The sequence below is a fragment of the Onthophagus taurus genome, chromosome 7 (genome assembly GCF_036711975.1).
Source record: "Onthophagus taurus isolate NC chromosome 7, IU_Otau_3.0, whole genome shotgun sequence".
Lineage (NCBI taxonomy): Eukaryota > Metazoa > Arthropoda > Insecta > Coleoptera > Scarabaeidae > Onthophagus > Onthophagus taurus.
This window is the reverse complement of record NC_091972.1, coordinates 14,279,314-14,298,189: the sequence shown is the minus strand read 5'-3', so window position 1 is coordinate 14,298,189 and position 18,876 is coordinate 14,279,314. Positions and strand designations below refer to the sequence as shown.

General features: G+C 31.1%; 2 protein-coding genes across 7 annotated transcripts in view; one reads left to right on the top strand and one right to left on the bottom strand.

Annotated features, from left to right (window-relative positions):
- LOC111419646 (phosphodiesterase 8) overlaps positions 1-12,105 on the top strand; it is an 88,709-nt gene extending 76,604 nt beyond the window's left edge. For all 6 annotated transcript variants that reach the window (XM_071197457.1, XM_023052482.2, XM_023052481.2 and 3 more), the window contains 12 exons: positions 4,708-4,767; positions 4,833-4,890; positions 4,976-5,143; positions 5,205-5,428; positions 5,490-5,679; positions 9,793-9,978; positions 10,037-10,375; positions 10,441-10,657; positions 10,717-10,886; positions 10,937-11,219; positions 11,275-11,445; positions 11,503-12,105. In XM_071197457.1, the coding sequence (XP_071053558.1) occupies positions 4,708-4,767; positions 4,833-4,890; positions 4,976-5,143; positions 5,205-5,428; positions 5,490-5,679; positions 9,793-9,978; positions 10,037-10,375; positions 10,441-10,657; positions 10,717-10,886; positions 10,937-11,219; positions 11,275-11,432 (2,053 nt within the window). In that variant the 3' untranslated portion in view covers positions 11,433-11,445; positions 11,503-12,105. The remainder of the gene's footprint in view (positions 1-4,707; positions 4,768-4,832; positions 4,891-4,975; positions 5,144-5,204; positions 5,429-5,489; positions 5,680-9,792; positions 9,979-10,036; positions 10,376-10,440; positions 10,658-10,716; positions 10,887-10,936; positions 11,220-11,274; positions 11,446-11,502) is intronic.
- Positions 12,106-17,332: 5,227 nt separating this feature from the next.
- LOC111419650 (uncharacterized) lies at positions 17,333-18,612 on the bottom strand. The gene is made up of 2 exons (XM_023052493.2): positions 18,150-18,612; positions 17,333-17,650 (listed from the first exon to the last, which is right to left on the bottom strand). The coding sequence occupies exons 1-2, from the start codon at positions 18,433-18,435 to the stop codon at positions 17,553-17,555; spliced, it is 384 nt and encodes a 127-aa protein (XP_022908261.1). The 5' UTR covers positions 18,436-18,612; the 3' UTR covers positions 17,333-17,552.
- Between the last annotated feature and the right edge of the window lie 264 nt (positions 18,613-18,876).

The window sequence follows — 18,876 nt, the reverse complement described above, 5'->3', positions numbered from 1 at the left end:
TTATACGCGTTTTATTTCGAGATTTGCTTCGTTATGAATCGAATTAATAAAGCACACATTTGGTTATTTACATTTATAATATTATTTATAATATTTACATAGATTAAATAATACAGTGGTACAAATGGAAAGCTTTCGAGAGCGGATACAGTGTAAAATAACTCTGTTAAAAGCGACGAGAACGAACTCTACACGGGTTAGTTGAAATTAATCCTTTTTTTATTTATTATATCTCCATTTTCAAAGTTACTAGATATATTCCTCGAATTCAATGAAACCTTATTATTCATTATAAGAGTTGGTTATTAAAAAAATAATTATTCAAACATTAATAAGCTGTATCAGTATTGTAAGTTATAACTTTTTGATTTTTGATCAAATTCAAAAAGTTTTTTAATCTCAAATTTGACTTCGTTACATAATTTATTAATTTGTGTGTATTGAAATTTTTGTTGCATTGTTAACAATTTTCATTAGAACTTAATGTTAATTTATTATCTCTATTTTGGTACTCTTTCAAAGTTATATTTCCCATTCATTACGATTTCGAAATTTAGCTATTTAGTTCATTTTGTGGTTTAACTGACGTTGCGCCATGTGACCATTGTAAACCGTGCGCTTTGACATCAATGTTGCCAACAAGATAAGGCGATTAAACATGCATACACTGTAATGGCAATGTAATACAGACAAAAATTTCTCTTTAGCACATCATTTAGTTAATGAAATCTCATTCTATGGAGAATCGTTATGTATTTAACCCTTAACCACTGACGTGAATATTTAGTTCATTGAGGCTAATGTGGAGTCTCGGAAATTCCAACGGAAAAGGTAAACTTTAACTTTAAATATAAATCAATCAAAAACACACGTCAAGTACATTTAGATATCTACTTTATCTCGCATAAGCGTTATGAGGTCCGTCAATTTATAAGGAAAACATTAACAGAAGTTTGATATATATATTTATTTGCTTGCACAAATACTTTGTTTTTATATGCACTCAACTTAGGCACAAATAGCAATATTTTCGGGTTTCCAGTAGATCAGTATCGTGTTCAAAAAGGTTGTTTCATTCACCTTAGCATTTTGACAACTTCTCTCTATGTAGGGCTATGCAAAGAACATTGTCAAAACTTTCATAAAATCAAGTCTGTCGATTTGTCCTATATTTTTTCACGAATTATACAAAAGCGTTTACCACAGAGATATCTAGAATTTCATAAAAACAAGACATCATCTATCTCTGGGTCGTCGCGAAGTGCTATATATAGCACATTTCTCATCAGCATCAACTCCACTCTTAGTATTATTATAATACTCAATTACCTCTGTTTTACCGTCATCACCTATTGCTGTTGTGTGATGAAACTTGACGAAACTAAGATTAGAGCAGTGTATCAGTTTTCGTAAATTCGTGTATTGAGAATCGCTCTGTTCTTTTAATGCATGGAAGAAACTCTTTTGGATTTCTCTTTTATTTTTCCTGAAAGTACCAAGATAAGTTAGATGATGAAAAAAATAGATTGATGAAAACCAGTTATCTGCAGTTATATTTCTATTTTTTTCAACAATTGGGTTTGCCTAACGTAGAACAGATTGAATAAGTTTGCTCAGTGATGTCTCTTCAGCCAATAGTTCGATACCATCGTTGTCTTTGTTAGTGTATGTTACCGAAAAGCAACAAAGCCCGAAGTACGGTAAATCTTAAGATTTACCAACATGAGTTGGTAAATGTGAGGATTTTTTTATACAAGAGATAATTTTTCTGGCTTTTACCAATAGAGTTTGGTACATGCTAAGTTTTACCAATAACAGTTTGTAAATATTAGTTTTGAGAATAAAACAATATAGTTATTTTTGATACAAGATAGCGAAATGACACTTTTACATTCTAGAACGAAAATTTCATTTCACTATCTTCTGTTTTTTTTAACAAGCTTGGCATAGCTTCAAATATGTCATAATAGCCTCAACTGTTACATTTTTATACTTGTGGTTACATTCCTTAAGCATCCTTGTCCTTGCATAGTATCTAACAGCAACATGCGATTCTTCGAGAATGTTGAATAAGTCGTCGAAATGAACGGCTTCCTTCCTTTTCACGTTCTTTGCAGCTTTTACTTCTTTTTAATACTTTGCGTATTTGTCCTTGTCGATATAAAAATTATTATCGTTCTGGCTTACTACAAGTTCGTCATTATTTCTTAAAAAGTTTTCGATTCATAAATTGCTTTCGGACATCAAAAACAAACGGAAATCAAAAGAAACGTCGATTGAGACGAGTGGGGATGGTGAAGGGAGGTGGTACGGGTAGCGGGGGCTGCAGACTGCCCACGAGTACGAACATGTCTATACGTGTCTATTTTTCGACATTTACCGTGTCTCTGCGGTAAAACCTAGGATTTACCGAGTTAATGGTGGTAAAAGTTCGAAATGAACGATGATCACAGAACATTTCGGACTTTTACCATCCTGTGTTGGTAAATGTTAGGTTTTATTGGAAAATCTTAAGATTTACCATACTTTTTCAAAGTATTTTTTAAAAATGTAACTGATAGCGGCGGAATCATATCTATGTCAAATCGTAAATTGGCTAATAATACAGAAAATCTTTCGTTACTCATAACTGCCCCAAAAATATTTCTACCTGTTTCATCTTCTGTTCCATCCTTTCCTCCACCATATCCATATCGAATAATTCTATTTTATTGCCTGCTGTATATTTATGACGACTCTTTTGTACTTGAACGTTCGTCCATTTCATATCTTCTGATTTAGCATGTCTTCATAAAATAGAGATTCCACATCTTTTCTGGTGTAGGAGATATAATTTTATTTGCTTTACCTCGAAGACCGGGAAGATTCATAACTATGTTGTATATGGGGATCCTGGTGTTTTTGGGTAACAGAGGTTCCATTTTCCATGAAATCCATTTCAGCCATAAAAGGATTCCACCGATTCCTCATGGTCCTCGAGTTCGTCTTCAGACATTGAAATATTTGAAGCATGGTCACTTTTCATTATGTCTTCGTTACTACCACTTATCTCATTTCGCCTCCGTAAAACCGTTCAAAATCCATTTTCTGGATTTTCAGGTACTTTTTCCATAAATAATAAAAAGAAGGTGTATTTACGAAGGTATGTAGGAGGACAGGTAACGAAACAAAGTTTATGACCGGATATTACTGAAAATAGATCAGTTAGAATACTGGATCTACTGGTTAGATTCAGTATTCTAACCTGGATCTAATATGAGTTTATGTTTCTCATTAAAATCATTTGCATAATTTCGCAGATTTGATTTCATGGTTGCTGATACCTTTGTTTGGTACCTAGTTTAAACAAATTAAGTACCTTTTGTTGTGTTCAAGTTTTATGCTCACATTCAATAAAAATTAAATTTTGTATTACAATTGTACAACTTAAATCCGCAAAAAAGAAATAAATACTGACCTAAGCTAAACAAGCCAGAATACGGAAAAATAACAACAAACAATCAATAACAATAACAGTCAATCAGAAAACTAAACAACAAATAAATACCGAACTAACGCAAAATTAAACAAGGCAAAACAAAAAAAAATAATTAAAAAAACAGAAAATAGTGGTTATAATAAATTCTTTCAACACTAATTTTGATGATTTTGACGTTTTCATGGTTATCAATGAATAACGGTTTATTTTGTTGTTTTGCAAAAATGTCGTCATAACTCATGCATAAATAAAGAAAATTGATGTGTTTCGCTCTTGCAGCAAAATAACTTTTGTTGTCGTTTTATCGAATAAGTTCCATAAATTTACAGCGCACTGTATATTTATAGTCATTGTGACATTTTTTTAAATAAGTGACGTTAAAGGTCACTTAATTTCCTTAACACCTCTTGATCTAGCCTTGATGATATTTTGAATCCATATCTGCACATGTTATAATTATAATAATTCTGTTTAACTGAGGACTAATTTAAGAAAATCGTATCTCGAGAACTAATCAACATATCGTGATGTAATAAACAGCATTTTAAAGCAAATTTAATCTAGTATTGATGTGCCAAATATAAGTTCAAAATTTACCTTAATCTGGTGCTTATGATTTTTTGAATGCGTCTCTGCAAATTTGATAGTTACATGACATAAACGGATATTTAAAAAATCGTATCTCAAATCTTAATTGAGATATCGTAATGAAATAAAGAGTACTTTAGAGCAAATTTAATCTGGATTTGATATTCTAAATATATTTTTTTCACTTCTCTTAATCTGACCACGATGATTTTTTGTATTCAACTCTTGGATAATCATAAAGATTAGGTTTCCTGAATACAAATTTGAGAAAATCATATCTCAAGAACTAATCGACATATCATGATGTAATAAACAGCATTTTAAAGCAAATTTAATCTAGTACTGATCTCCCAAATATAAGTTCTTTATTTTCCTTAATCTGGTCATTATGATTTTTTGAATCCATCTCTGTATGTTTGATATTTCCATAACAAGAACGAATTTTAAAAAAATGTATCTCAAAAATTAATTGAGACATGATGATGAAGTAAATAATACTTTAAAACAAATTTAATCTAGTTTTAATTTTCCAAATTAACTCTGCGTGTTTGGTAATCATAAAAATTATTATAAATAAATTAGTTTTACTCCTACTAATGTTTTTGATTAGAATTTTTTAAATTTGTTTTCTTTTTTTGCAGGTCAATAAGAAACAGTCGGAATAGTCCAAATGTGGCGTTAATAGCTGTTGTTAAAAAAGGGTGAGTTGAAAATATTAAATTAAATTGTTGTATCTTTTTAATATTAAGTATTTTTTTTTCCACAGGGTGTTTGAAAAAGATGAAATTACGGTTTCTTCACTTTTAGAATCAGGATTTAATAGGGTAAGTTTTTAATTTGATCAATCCAAATACTTTTAATTAATTCAAAAACATTGTTTGTATGTTTTTTCTAATATGATTTTGTTAGTGTATTACAGAAAACACGAACTCTACTGTTTGGTATAATGAACTTCTACAAATAACGCAATCGGATGTGAGAAATTTAGCGTTACAAGCCACCACGAAAGCTCTTTACGTCGCTTTAGATAAATGCAAAGATTTGGTGCTGGTCACCGATGAATCCTGTCGAATGCAAGTTAGTGATATCCCATTTCTATTCAAAATGGAATTAAACCTATCAATGAATTTCTTTTTAGTATATAAATTCGTCTGGTGAATACAATTTAGGATACAGATATGAAGAGATTTTAGGTAAAACGTTACAAGAATATTTATCAGCCGATCCCTCGCAAATAGTGTCGATGACGAATAAATTATTAAAAATGCGAGCATGGACCGGGCAGTTAATGTTGAAAAGAAAAGCGACAGAAAGTGTATTAACTTTTTATTGTCAGGCTACACCAATTGTTTGTGCTGGAAGGTAATTAATACAATCCAAAAGTAATTTTAATTTAATACATTATTTTTAATTTTTTCTTTAGACTTCCAACGCATTTTGTTTTGGTTTTCGATCATAGTGGTCATCATTTAGAACAAAGACAGAGTCGTGGCAGCATACATAGTTTAAGAAAAGCTTCTTTGGATGTTCGAAGTTTAAATAGCGATTACCAAAATCGGAGGGTTTCTATGGCTAAACTTAGTGCGTTACCTTTAGAAGCACCGATAACAAAGGTAATAGATCGATTTCGTATCTTTATTCAATATTTAAACAAAACCATATTTCCTGCTATGATATAACATCAATTAGATGCATATTTGTCGCTAAAAATACCACGCATCAATCACTTGAATCATTATTTTATAAGTTATTTTTATCTGTAAGAGTATCTGTAGTTAGTATATTTATTACCGATATTGTACTAAATCAAATGGTTTATGCAATATCTAAGAAAATTTATATATCTTGTTAAAGAAAGTATTTTACAGAATACATTTTTTTTATATATATTTTTGTGAAGCAACAAATTATGAAAAGAAATGTTATTGCTTGCGGGCCAATACTGAATAATACTGAATTTACGAGATGATTTGAATCTGAAAAACAACACAATTTGAATTCTCTCGAAACACTTCGACCTATTGCAACTCTCTAGAGTATGTCCGTATACTTACTGTGGAATCAAACTAGATCTCGCCAACCCACAATTCCTTAACGACGACGTATTGTTTACCATAAATTAATAAATCTGACAACAAAATTAGGGCAGATAAAAAAAATTATTTGACCGTATTGTTTCCTATGGTTAAAACAATGTTTTAGTGTTATTAATGCAATGGATATATGAAATTTCTTTAAGAGACGTATAATCTATATTTTCGATTCTTCTCTTAAAGAAACCATCAGTGTTATAGAAAAGCTTTTTTTCTCATGTACTATCCGTGCCTAAAATCAAGGCCCCTCACTTTAGAGATCGATATCCGCTTGATGAACAAAATTGTGGTAAAGTTTGTTGTAATTAGCCAATTATAAATTAAAAAGAAAGCGAAATAAGCCTTGCGGGGAGAGGAGGGTTTTGCCCAATCTGGCTGGTGTGTGTTCCAAGCAGAACGTCGCGCCTTTATTTTACCTACGTAAAGAAATAAAGGCGCGACGTCCAGTCTGGAATACACATCAGCACCATCTTTTCCGAGTGGAGGAAACCCTCCTTGCATGGCTTATTTCTGTTTTTTATTAATTTATGATTCGCTTAAATCGCTCTAAAAATAAAATCAAGATCGACTTTTTTACTGCGAGACAGATGGAGGGGAATAGAAAGTAACTCTTTCCTTTTATTTCAATAACGTTTGTAGAAGCCGTGATCTTAAAGTGCTAAATTTGTAAAATTCTCTCATTAAATGATGTAGGTTCACAATCTCTGGCAGAGTATCTTAGTTCATTACAACAGTTATTATCCAAATCGTTTTTTTTTTACTTCTGTGCTGATTATTCTGGAAAACTACCAGCCGTAGTCCCGCCATTAATACAGCAATGTAAGAGAATATAAAATATTGCTTCATTAAGCACACCGATTATGTTGTTTGATTAACTGCGACATGTTGAGCAAATATATACATATATATTTTTGAAAATTGCGTAGCTTTCCATAAATATGCGATTCCAAATGCCACAAGTCAAAAAATCCAAATACAGACACCAACTTTCCAGAAGAATACTTTATTAAGATTATTTTCGTACCATATTTAGATTCTATACTTTGAGTTTGCTGCATCCGAAATTTTTAAGATCTCCGAATCCAGCATATTTGATGACTTAACTAGAATGCACCGAACAATTTTATCTTTGTGGTGAATCTAAATTATTTCCAGCAGTAGCTAAGATAATCATTAATTTTCCGCCAACGACCTGTTGCGTTTAAAAAAATTTCAGCACATTGGGGAGAGAGAACAGATGTTACAATGATCAATTTAGTAATTAGATATTTTCGCATAGAATACAAGGAAATTAGTTTTTGCTTTTTCTTATAAGTGATACTAATAAAAATGTTTTAAACATTTAATTATTAATTTTCTATTTCTATATTTCATTATTGCCCCCCTCTGCTTCTTAGGTTACCGGCGCCCATAAATTCACTTCTGATAGAGCTATTAGTTAGATAGATTGATAGTGATAAATTACAGGGGAATTAGATATAGGTATAATTTATCCTTCACAACAATTATATACGAGTAGTTCGATAGAGTACCGTTCGATAAGGATCAAAATTTAGTAGAAATTGCAATTTTTTTTTGACTATATCATTTTGGATAAAACAGAAAATCATACTCTTTGAGTGGAAAACATTTATAAACTTGCAACAATGATGGTTTTAAAAGCAATAATTTTACTTTTGAAATTAGAGGCAAACATTTTTGTATTTTTAATACATTCGAAAATTCTAATAATTTTATAAATCAAGCTATCTATTCCTAATTAGTTTAGATTTTTGACGTTCTACTGTATCAAGTTTTTCATCAACTATAACTTATTCGAAACTGCTTACAATTTTCCTTAAATTAATTAAAAAGAATCTAATACGACTCAACTCATCTATTTCATTTTTTTGGCTTCCATGAAGCATTATTGCATTCCAGATCTTATGCAATACAGGACTTTGTGGGATTTTTGTATTTAGCACAAGTTTTCAAAACCAACCGACTGAATCTCGAAATCTGTGGAACAAAACATTTTCACTCAACTATCTAAGTTTCCTCATACAAACTTATACACTGTGTTAATTAATTATCGTACCAGACGTCATCATTGCAAGTATGCATCCAAATGAGCAAATCGCATATTGCAATGCCAATACTGCGATATAGATTGCATACTTGCATTGCATATTGCAATGCCAATTCTGTGATATTGGTTGCATACTTGCAATGATGACGTCGGGTACGATACTTACTTAACACACTGTATGTTCTCCTTCATTTTCTTAGTTTACGATTTCTGCTGTTGTACAACGGATGATGATATCCTTGTGGCCTTGATATCCTTTTCCTCGCGGGTCGATTGCGTTTGCATGTATTAGCTATTCGGTCTTCTGCTATTCTATCATATCCGAAAATATCCTTTATGCTGTATCTTTCTCTTAATGCCGGCCGTGTTTGTTTGTCAGTCTTGTAAAGAATTCCTAGGATTAATTTGTCCTTTATCTCTACCCTTCTTACTTTCTGCTTTATTCTCTACGTTTCTGTTCTGGTCTCTGTGCCTTAAGTTAGCACTGGACGAACTATTACATTGTATATATTAACTTTACTCTCTGCTTGCATGTACTTGTTTGTCCAAAATGTTTGCCTAGGCATCTTGCGATCTTTAATGCATTTGTCACCTGGTTTTACACCTTCTTGAATAGGTTGCTATTGCTTAACATTGAATTTCTAGGCTCAATGAACGTCACTAATGTTTTTCTTTTTCTGTGGAAATCTGCATTTTGGAAATCATCTTCGATCTCTGCTATAAGTAGTCCCTTTGCTCCAAGAATCTGTTTTATGCAGATTGAGCTACAAAAGTGTCAGTCATTCTTTGTACTTCAGCGACACTTTTCCTCATTTTCCACGTCACTTTCTGTATTACTTCTTCCCACTGGAGTCTTTTGAATTCTTTGTCTACTTCGTCGTCTTCTTCCTTTTGGTTTCATATTGAACTATTATTTATGTGGCAATAAACTCCACTTGCTTTTGCTATCCTTTTGCATATCTCTTGATGTATTTTGCCATTATCATTAGTTCATTAATTAGTTAATAATTAATAATCCATAGATTTTGTTACTTTTAGACTTGTTTCTGACGAAGATTGCAACACAACATCCGAAACGTCGAACAATATTTTAATAGACGCTCGGCATAAGTTTCTAGTTTTAGTTTCATTTCTAATAACATTGGCCGTGAAAACCTGAAAACCTACTCTTCCTAAGTGTCCAGTTTTGCTCCTTTCACGGCTTCCCTTGCTTTCAGCCTCCTTCATCGATATAGTTCCTGATCTGCGACTGTTCTTGTTTTCCTAAATCTATTCCAAGCTGTTTTTCTGTTTCATTTTATCCTTTGCCATTCCATTGCAACATTTCGTCTTTCTTAGGTTTTGGCCAGTCTTAATTGTTTTTGTTTTCGCTTCCCAGAACTTATTCTATCTATTATTAGGATTCCAGTGGAGTTCTGTCTCTACTTTTTGCTCTTCTGTTTTTTAACCTTCTATTGAAAATTTTTAAAATTTTAGTTTTAAATTATAATGATTATTATTTCATGTATGCAATGTATTTTTGCTTATAATTTAATTAAAACTTTTAATCACTTTACTTCTTGTAGATAATAACATTAATAACTCAAGCACAAGACATGGCAGGTCAAAATAATCAATTAACCACAGCTTTAGATAAAGTTGTGGATTTATTAAGATGTACCGAGTTATATTCGCCGCAAATGAAAGTCGATCAATATGTTAAATCAGCAGATGAACCAGTTACTGCGGATTTAATAGGCGCTTTATTATCTGTAAGTTTCATTAAAAAATATTTTTTTAAACAAATTAATACAAATCTTTTGTTTTAAGAATCCTAATCCTTTATCTTACGCTTCAAGAAGAAGTAGTAATGATTCATCGATATACAGGTCATCTGCGAAAACATTGAGTAAAATTAAAGTGCCGGCACAAATAAGAGAATTATTGGATTTTGCATTAGCTTGGGATTTCGATATCATGCGTTTAGAAGAATTAACAAATAAACATCCTTTGGCTAATTTAGGAATAACGCTTTTTAATCATTTCGATGTCGCCGCAACTTTAAATGTGGACGAAAAAATCTTGCACAATTTTTTGATTTTAATCGAATCGAAATATCGCAGTGAAAATAGTTATCATAATTCAACTCATGCTGCCGATGTAATGCAGGTAATAACAAATAAATGTTTATTATTAAAAAAGAGTTTAAAAAGATTTTTTGACACCCTTTTTAGGCCGTTGCTGCGTATATGGAAAGAGATCGTTTAAAACAAATTATGGACCCAATTGATGAAGCTACCGCTTTAATAGCTGCAGCTTGTCACGATGTTGATCATCCGGGACGTTCGAGCAATTTTCTTTGTAATAGTCATCATCCTTGGGCTATTTTATATAACGATGTTACTGTTTTGGAGAATCATCATGCTGCTATTACATTCCAATTAGCTTTTTGTGAGTAATGAGGTGTTTTGGTAAAAAAGAAATAATTTTAATTTAAAAAAAATGTTTAGCTGATGATAGAGTGAATATTTTCAAAAATTTGGATAAGGAGACTTATAAAACAGCGAGGCAAAATATAATTGATATGATTCTAGCGACTGAAATGACGAAGCATTTTGAACATTTAACGAAATTTGTTAGTGGATTTTCCACTAAATCTGGTGGGGGTCCGGACGAAGAAGTAATAATTTATGAAAAGCTAGAAACTTGATTAAATTAATTTTTTTATAGGAGCCAAAAGATGATATTACTCAAGATCCTGAAACGCACATGGTTCTAATACGGAGAATGATGATTAAATGCGCAGACGTTTCAAATCCAACGAGGCCATTTAGTTTATGTGTAGAGTGGGCGAGAAGAATAACGGAGGAATATTTTCAGCAAACGGACGAAGAAAAATCTAAAGGACTTCCAATTTTAATGCCAATGTTCGATCGATACACTTGCTCTATACCAAAAGCGCAAATTGGATTTGTTGATTATATCATTAACGATATGATGGAAGCTTGGAATGGTAATATAATATTAAGTTAATTATATTAAATCATTTTTTTTTCTATTAATTCCAGCTTACATTGATTATCCCGAATTAGTAACATATATGCGTCAAAATTATATAAAATGGAAAGAATTTGACGAGCAAGGTTTTTCGACGTTAAATGATATAAAAAAGTTGCAATTAGCTTTAATCGGGACTAAAACAGGAACTCATACGTTAAACGAATGATGTAAAAGATCACGTAAGATTAAAAAAAAATTGGTTTCAACCAAAGTTAAAATAATTATTTTATATTTAGGTCACAGTGTGGACGTGAGCGATTTAAAAAATTATCGAAAATCAACAGAAAAAACGCTTATTGTGGATATAGCGGTAAAAAACTATGGTTAATCCGTAAATAATGAGAATTGTTATATGAAATATTTTTAAATGTGTGTGAATGTCTTTTATGTAAAAGGACCAAAGACTTCAAAAAAGAAAAAACCAAAAAATAAAAAAAAAAAAAATAAATAAATGGGAAAATAATGAAGATTTTTATAAAGATTGTTGCATGCTGGACGTGCTTCTGCAATTTTTAACCTATCTATATATATTAAAATAACTAAATTATTTTTAATTATTTATTAGTCGATAAGTGTAAAGAATAATAATAAAAAAAGAACTAAGTGTAAAAGATGTATTCTTCTATAATCTGACTGTCCATAAATGTGTTAATAATGATAAATTAATAATAATAAAAGAAATATTTAAATGAAAATTATACAAAAATATAACATGATGATGTCGTAAAGATGTAAATATTTTTAAGAAAAACAATTATTTTAAAAAGGGAATATATCTGACAATCTTCGAAATGTTACTTCATATGTGTACAAAAATATAAATAAAGAAATTATTCAAATCTGAAATCTTTTAAATAAAATCTTCCTTTTGAAATCTTTTAATAAACAGGAAAGAGATGAATAGTAACCTCTTTCATCTATGTTATCTAGGTCCAATATCATCTAGAAAATCTATTTTCCAATACTTATCCAACCGTATTAAATAAACATAAAAGAAATTGTATAAGTATGTTAGTTTACTTATCAAGATCTGAAGTAAACAATGTGGAAAAATTGTTCATAACAAAGGGTATTAATCATTATCATCGGCGGGCAACCTTAATGACTTAGAGCAATATGAAATTGGGTTCAACGTATTGTGTGAAACTGTACGTCCGATTGAAATGGTGGACTGAATTGGTCAATTCATGCCACATAGATACAAAAATGGATAACACATTGCAATGCTTTGGCCACCAGAAATCTTCACATAGTAATGATGAAAAAGTAGGATTTCGAGTCGCAATAAGTATTATTTTTCGCCGCTGCTCAGTTATCAGCAATCATACTGCTTTTTGATAACTGAGCAGAGGTTGCTTGCAGCCGAAGCGCTGCGATTTGATAACCAATTTCAAGTAGATATGACATTAATCACTGAACCTCGGCTTAATTAGTAAGAAGATCTACAAGTTCCTATTTGGGCTAATAAAAAATATAAATTGACGAGTTTTGAATCATATCTCTATCTCTCTATCTCATGACTATCTATGGAAAAATTAATTTGAAGCGATAAAGAATCTCGGAGTACACTTAGACGCAAGAGTGACCTGGAAATTTTAATGTCAACCTGAAACTAGGTCAAGACTATGGAATAAATGGCAGAAATAGGAAATCCGTGCTTAAACCTGAATATACTAATACACCTCACTAATTCGTCCACTGATGATGTAAGCATGCAAAATTTGGGAAAACACTGGAAAATCCAGTCATGAAATAGATATGTACATTCCAAAATAAATTATTGAGAACTGCAATGAGGAACTCAATATGTCTAAAACAAAAATTCCATGAAAAAGTGAATGCAAATCAACAAACATCGATGCTGCCAAGCCAAAATGGCCACTGTTACGACGTGATAAAAGTTTTTTGTTTCCTAAAGAATCAAGTAAGTGTCATTTATGCCATTTTGACTTGGCAGCGAGGACATCTTTAATTTGGGCAAAAGAACTGTAACAAACCGCCCTGTATATTAAATTGCGTTTTGTATAATTATTTTGCTTAAGTCAGCGTTATCGGGTGAGGCGTTGATGCGCCACCGAGTTTGACTCGGGGAGTCGAGTACCAACTATCAAGGTAGATAGAAGCTACAGTCTTCCCCTTGAGTTCGCTCCATTTCATTTTATTTTTAATTTAAATTCTCAATACTAAATTCGGAAAGGCTTCTAAATACGCTGGTGGTTTGTGCTGGGTAATTTGCTAGAGAAATCGAATCCTCAGATCGAAATTGTGCCTTGAAGCCAGTTCCTGAAGCGTCCGAAACCTGGTGGAAGAGCGTCGTCGTGGCGTAGAATAAGTAAGCATAATTAATTACTATTATTCTTGAAACTCATAATCATCGCTAGTATTTGTATCCATAGTTAACGTTCCGTTATCTAAAATTTGTTCAATTAGTTTTCGTTTTTCTTCTTTAATATTTTAACTTAATTTTTGTTGGTTAATTTATTTTTCTATTTTTTTTTATATATTTTAATTTCCTTAATTTAATATATTAATATTTTTTTTATATAAATTCTTGTTTCGTATTATTTCAATTTCAACACAAGGGCTACGATCCTCCCTCCTTTTACTCATTAACTTCTTAAACCGTTCGGCCAAGTACGTAACTTGCCTGGTGGCAGCATCTTAAAAATCTTCTATAATTTTTTTTCTCTTTTTCTGCAAGTACACGCTACCGTACTTCTATCTTTTCCCGTCCGCATAACGTTGGTGGTGGGTGCCCCTTTATTCCTCTAATATTACATTGGTGGCGGTGGTGTTCATTCCCATCAAGATTACAGAACTATTCACAGACGAAATTCTTTAGTAAAGTAATTTTTCCAAAAGGGTGATAGATATTAACTTCTAATGTTATTATACTCTATGCAAAGACTGTGTAAATAATATCATGTATAACTTTTGTAGTTGGTCTGGTCAAATTATTCGACAAATAATAATCTAGGGCACTTTCAAATGGATATTGTCTTACAGCAGAACAGAGCGCCACATAATCATTCGGCTACGATAAGAACGTACCATAACACAGAGTAAAAAATTGAAACGTTGAAGTTGATGAAAGATGAGTGGAAATATTTTCACACTTTGCACAATAGTGTATTCAACATCGAAAATTTTATCAAAACTTCAAATATTGTTTTCTCAAAAATTAAAAGTTATTTTTCAAAACGTGTTGGTTCATTGGAAAGAGGACACTTTTATGAACATTTTGGGAAACTTTGATACTCATATTCCAAGAAATTGGTTTTATACGAATTTTTAAAATTTAATCGGCGAAAATTGCAAAATTCGTAAAAATTGTCGATCATTTCAAAAATTTCTTTCTCAAGAACTGAAAGTGATTTTTCAAAACGGCTGTTTGCATTAAAAAGAGGATACTTTAATTAATAATTGGTCCACAAGGATCCTTCAAGAAATGAATTTTATGGCAAATTTTGAAAGTTATCAATGAAACTTGAAACATCGTACATTTTATCAAAACTTCAAATATTGTTTTCTTAAAAACTAAAAGTTATTTTTCAAAACGTCTTGGTTCATTGGAAAGAGGGCACTCTTATTAACACTTTGGGAAATTTTCAAACTGATGTTCCAAGAAATGAATTTTATACAGATTTTTAAAACTTAATCGGTAAAAATTGCAAAATTCGAAAAAATTGTCGGTCATTTCAAAAATGTATACCTCAAGAACTGAAAGTGGTTTTTCAAAACGGCTTTTTGGATTAAAAAGACGATACTTTAATTAATAATTAGTGATATTTCCACAAGGATCCTTCATTAAATTAATTTTATAGCGAATTTTGAAAATTATCGATGAAAATTGCAACATCGAAAATTTTATCAAAACTTCAAATATTATTTTCTTAAAAACTAAGTTATTTTTCAAAACGTGTTGGTTCATTGGAAAGAGGACACTTTTATTATCACTTTGGGAAATTTTCAAACTCATATTCCAAGAAATGGATTTTATACAGATTTTTAAAACTCAATCGGCGAAAATTGCAAAATTCGAAAAAATTGTCGATCATTTCAAAAATGTATATCTCAAAAATTAAAAGCAATTTTTCAAAACGGCTTGTTGCGTTAAAAAGAGGATACTTTAATTAATAATTGGTGATATTTCCACAAGGATCCTTCAAGAAATGAATTTTATAGCGAATTTTGAAAGTTATCGATGAAACATAAAGCGGTATCCTTCCGGATTTAAAGAAAATGGCCGGATAGTTGCCGAATATCCATTCCACCACTAGTTAACATAATATGTGGAATATGATTTGTAGTAAAATATGTAGATTTATAAAATAAAACACCAGTCTAACAAAAAGAATCCATTCTGTAGAAAACTATGAATATTAAATTGTGAAGAAGGTATTTTCTTCTTCCTCAACAGTTCTTTCACGTCTTTCTTGGACGTCCTCGTCTCCGTAATCTTCCCAAGGATTCCAGTCAAGCGCTGACATTTCAACTGTTCCATGAGGCTTTCTTAGCGTGTACCCAATCCAACGTCATTTGGATTCATTTGGGCAAGTCTTCATTGGATATCATCTCCAACTATCCCACATTTATAATACGCCGCAGGCAACGATTAATGTTTCCATGTTTCCACACATCCATGTTTCACACACATACAGGAGGGCTGACTGCGTTGCTGTTAAACAACCGAAGTTTGGTTCTTTTTGAGATGTTCTTATTTTCCATCTTCCCCAACAATACTACCGAAGTACACGAATGTTTCAACTCCAAGTCTCCTCCATGCACTTTCAACTTAGCTTTAACTACAGAATCGATCATCATCTCCTTTGTTTTTTGAACATTCACTTTTTGTCCTTCTGCTTCATCTTGCATACACAATCAAAACAAAATCAAGAAGCAAACTATGGAGGCAATATTTCAGATGCCAAGCTCCATGGGGGCTTCGCGTTCATCGATGATGGCTAAAAGTTATATTGAACATTCCGTCCACACCAAAATAGAAACCGCTAAGAAGATTCTTGGAAATTGCAAGAATAAAAATCAGATACCATCAACATCAGCACCGCTAGTATCGCCAATAAAGGAAGTAAAACATCCTTATTTTACCACTAACCTCGTCTTCTAACAACAACAAGAAATTGTAACCAGAAATTTGAAACTACCAAAATTCATGTTAATAATTGTGACAATTTTTTCATTTAAATAGAATTGTTGTGGAATTTGTGGATTTCTTTTCTTATTTTGATGTTTTTGTTAAAAAAGATTCTAGCTTTATTTGTCTGGTTTTGTCTCCTTGTTATATCCTGGATATCTTTTTGGTGATCTGGTGTCTGGGGGGTTGTATATCAAGACATCCTTGGACAATCTGTTATTTGGCATTCTGTCTACGTGTCTGTATGTCGCACTTTTCCCTGATATCGTCGTTCTTGATTCTATCCATTATTGTTATTGTCTTATATATCCTAACTTTGCTGGCGATTCTCATTTATTTGTTATACCAAACAATGTCTCTTAAGGCACCTGATATTACCACTGCCTTATTAGTTTGTGATCTTAGGTCTTTAACAGGATCATTGTAGCTGGAAATTTGTACGCACAAGTAGACAAATTACATGACCTGCTCGATGGGAATGTTTTCAACGGCCAATTGGCTATCACCATGTATTTGGTTTTATCAAGAGAGACCAGCGTATTCAGTTCTTTGCTCATTTGTAAAGTTGTTTTGGTAGATCGTCTTCTAAGTTATCGCAGCATTGTCGGCATAGCAGATCAAACAAATTTTTTCTTCCATAATATTCTCCATTACCAGATTGAATAAGAATGTACTATCACCCCACACATAAAAGAAAATTCGGAAGTATTTGTGCTATATTACTGATATTAGTACCACCTTTTATCGATAATCAAAACTTTCAGTTTCTAACAATACTTAATAGATGTCGCTACCTAAAAAAAGTAATTTGTTACTTTTTTAAAGATTAAATATCAATTTAAAGATTAGTTAATCGCTCCTTGGGTTATTTTTAGTTCAAATTATTCAGGATTAAAATAAAGTAATCAATATTTGATAACAAAAGTACACCACGCACCATTTATTTAAAATATTTAGTACTTAAAACAAATAACAATTTATTAAAAACAACCTGATTATTTCTGTTACATACATTTATTCGTTTATTTCACTCCATAAAACATTAAAAAAACGGATAATGATGACGAAGGATGGTTAAAGAAAATCTTAATAAATAAATTTATAAGAATTTGAATTTATTAAAATATTAAGTTATTTATGTTTCTTCTTTTGTTGTTTTTGTTTCTTCTTTTCTTCGCGCTTTCGTTCTTTTTCCGTTTGCGATCTGTACAGTTTATATCCGAAAAATACTAGAAATAAAAAAAAAATGATTAATATTTCAAAACTTACCCATTTTTTAATTTTTAATTATTGAGTTTAAATTATGTATGTGTGATTTTACCGATTATAAATATAAAAACAAAATATAAAACATAAAGAATATCTTGTAAACCCATCCCTGTCGAAAGTTTTTGAGTTTCCAATATACGCTCTCTTATTAATTCAATTTTAGCTTCGTATTCAGGATCGTTTTTATCCAAAACGCCTTCATTTGAAAGCGTTTCTTCAAGCAAATCACTTTCAATTATTTCAGACATTTTGAAATATTAAAAAACTTTGAAATGACCTACACCGAGGGTTTTGTTATTTTGAGACAAATTGAACTGAAATATATCCTTTTTATTAATAAATTATCCCATAAAATGATTATTTTTATATTGAGTTATAAAAATGCATTTTATTTATCTTTTTAATCTTAACCAGACGTAAAAATTTATTTATTTATTGGATATTTTTTGTTATTCTTACCGAAAACCAAAATCATTATCGTTATGCACGACAAAAAAATAATAATCTTCGACGAGTCTAAATATTGTTGTTGAGATTTTTGATCAAGTCCCAAACCCTTCAGGAATTGTCCGCTTAAAATATTCTTTTTTAAGTCGTTTTTTTCTTCGTCACTCATATCGAATTCGGAAATTAATTTTATAAGTTCTTCTTGTGTGGGCATTTTGAAATCTTTTGGCATTTTAGGTATGGGTCCATCCTCTTGCGAATTAACCGCATCCAATATGCTCTCACCTTCACCATCCATGTTTTATTTATTATATTTTCGAAAAACTTTACACTCTACTTCACTCAACTCTTTTACAAAACTGATACGTTTTCAATAAAACGTTTTCTAATAAAGTGGACAACGTGGAACTTGATAACAACTTGGCACTCACTCCAGTTTCAAGTATGTTACATATTCTGTTTAGTTCAGTGATAAGAAAATCGCTTTACTTTAAAAGCGAAATTTTCTCAATGTTTTCTATTTACAGAGACAAAATGAACGTAGATAATAGAAAATAACTAGATAAAAGATGTTATTTTAGGAGTAAATCAACAAACATTTTTTATCAAGTATTTAGTTACGTAATATTGTTGCTTAATAAGGAGTTTTATTTGTGTCAACATAAATTATTTTATGCGATTAAGTTAAATAATAAATTGTTGAAGCAATTACGAAGAAAAATATATGTTTTGATCTTTA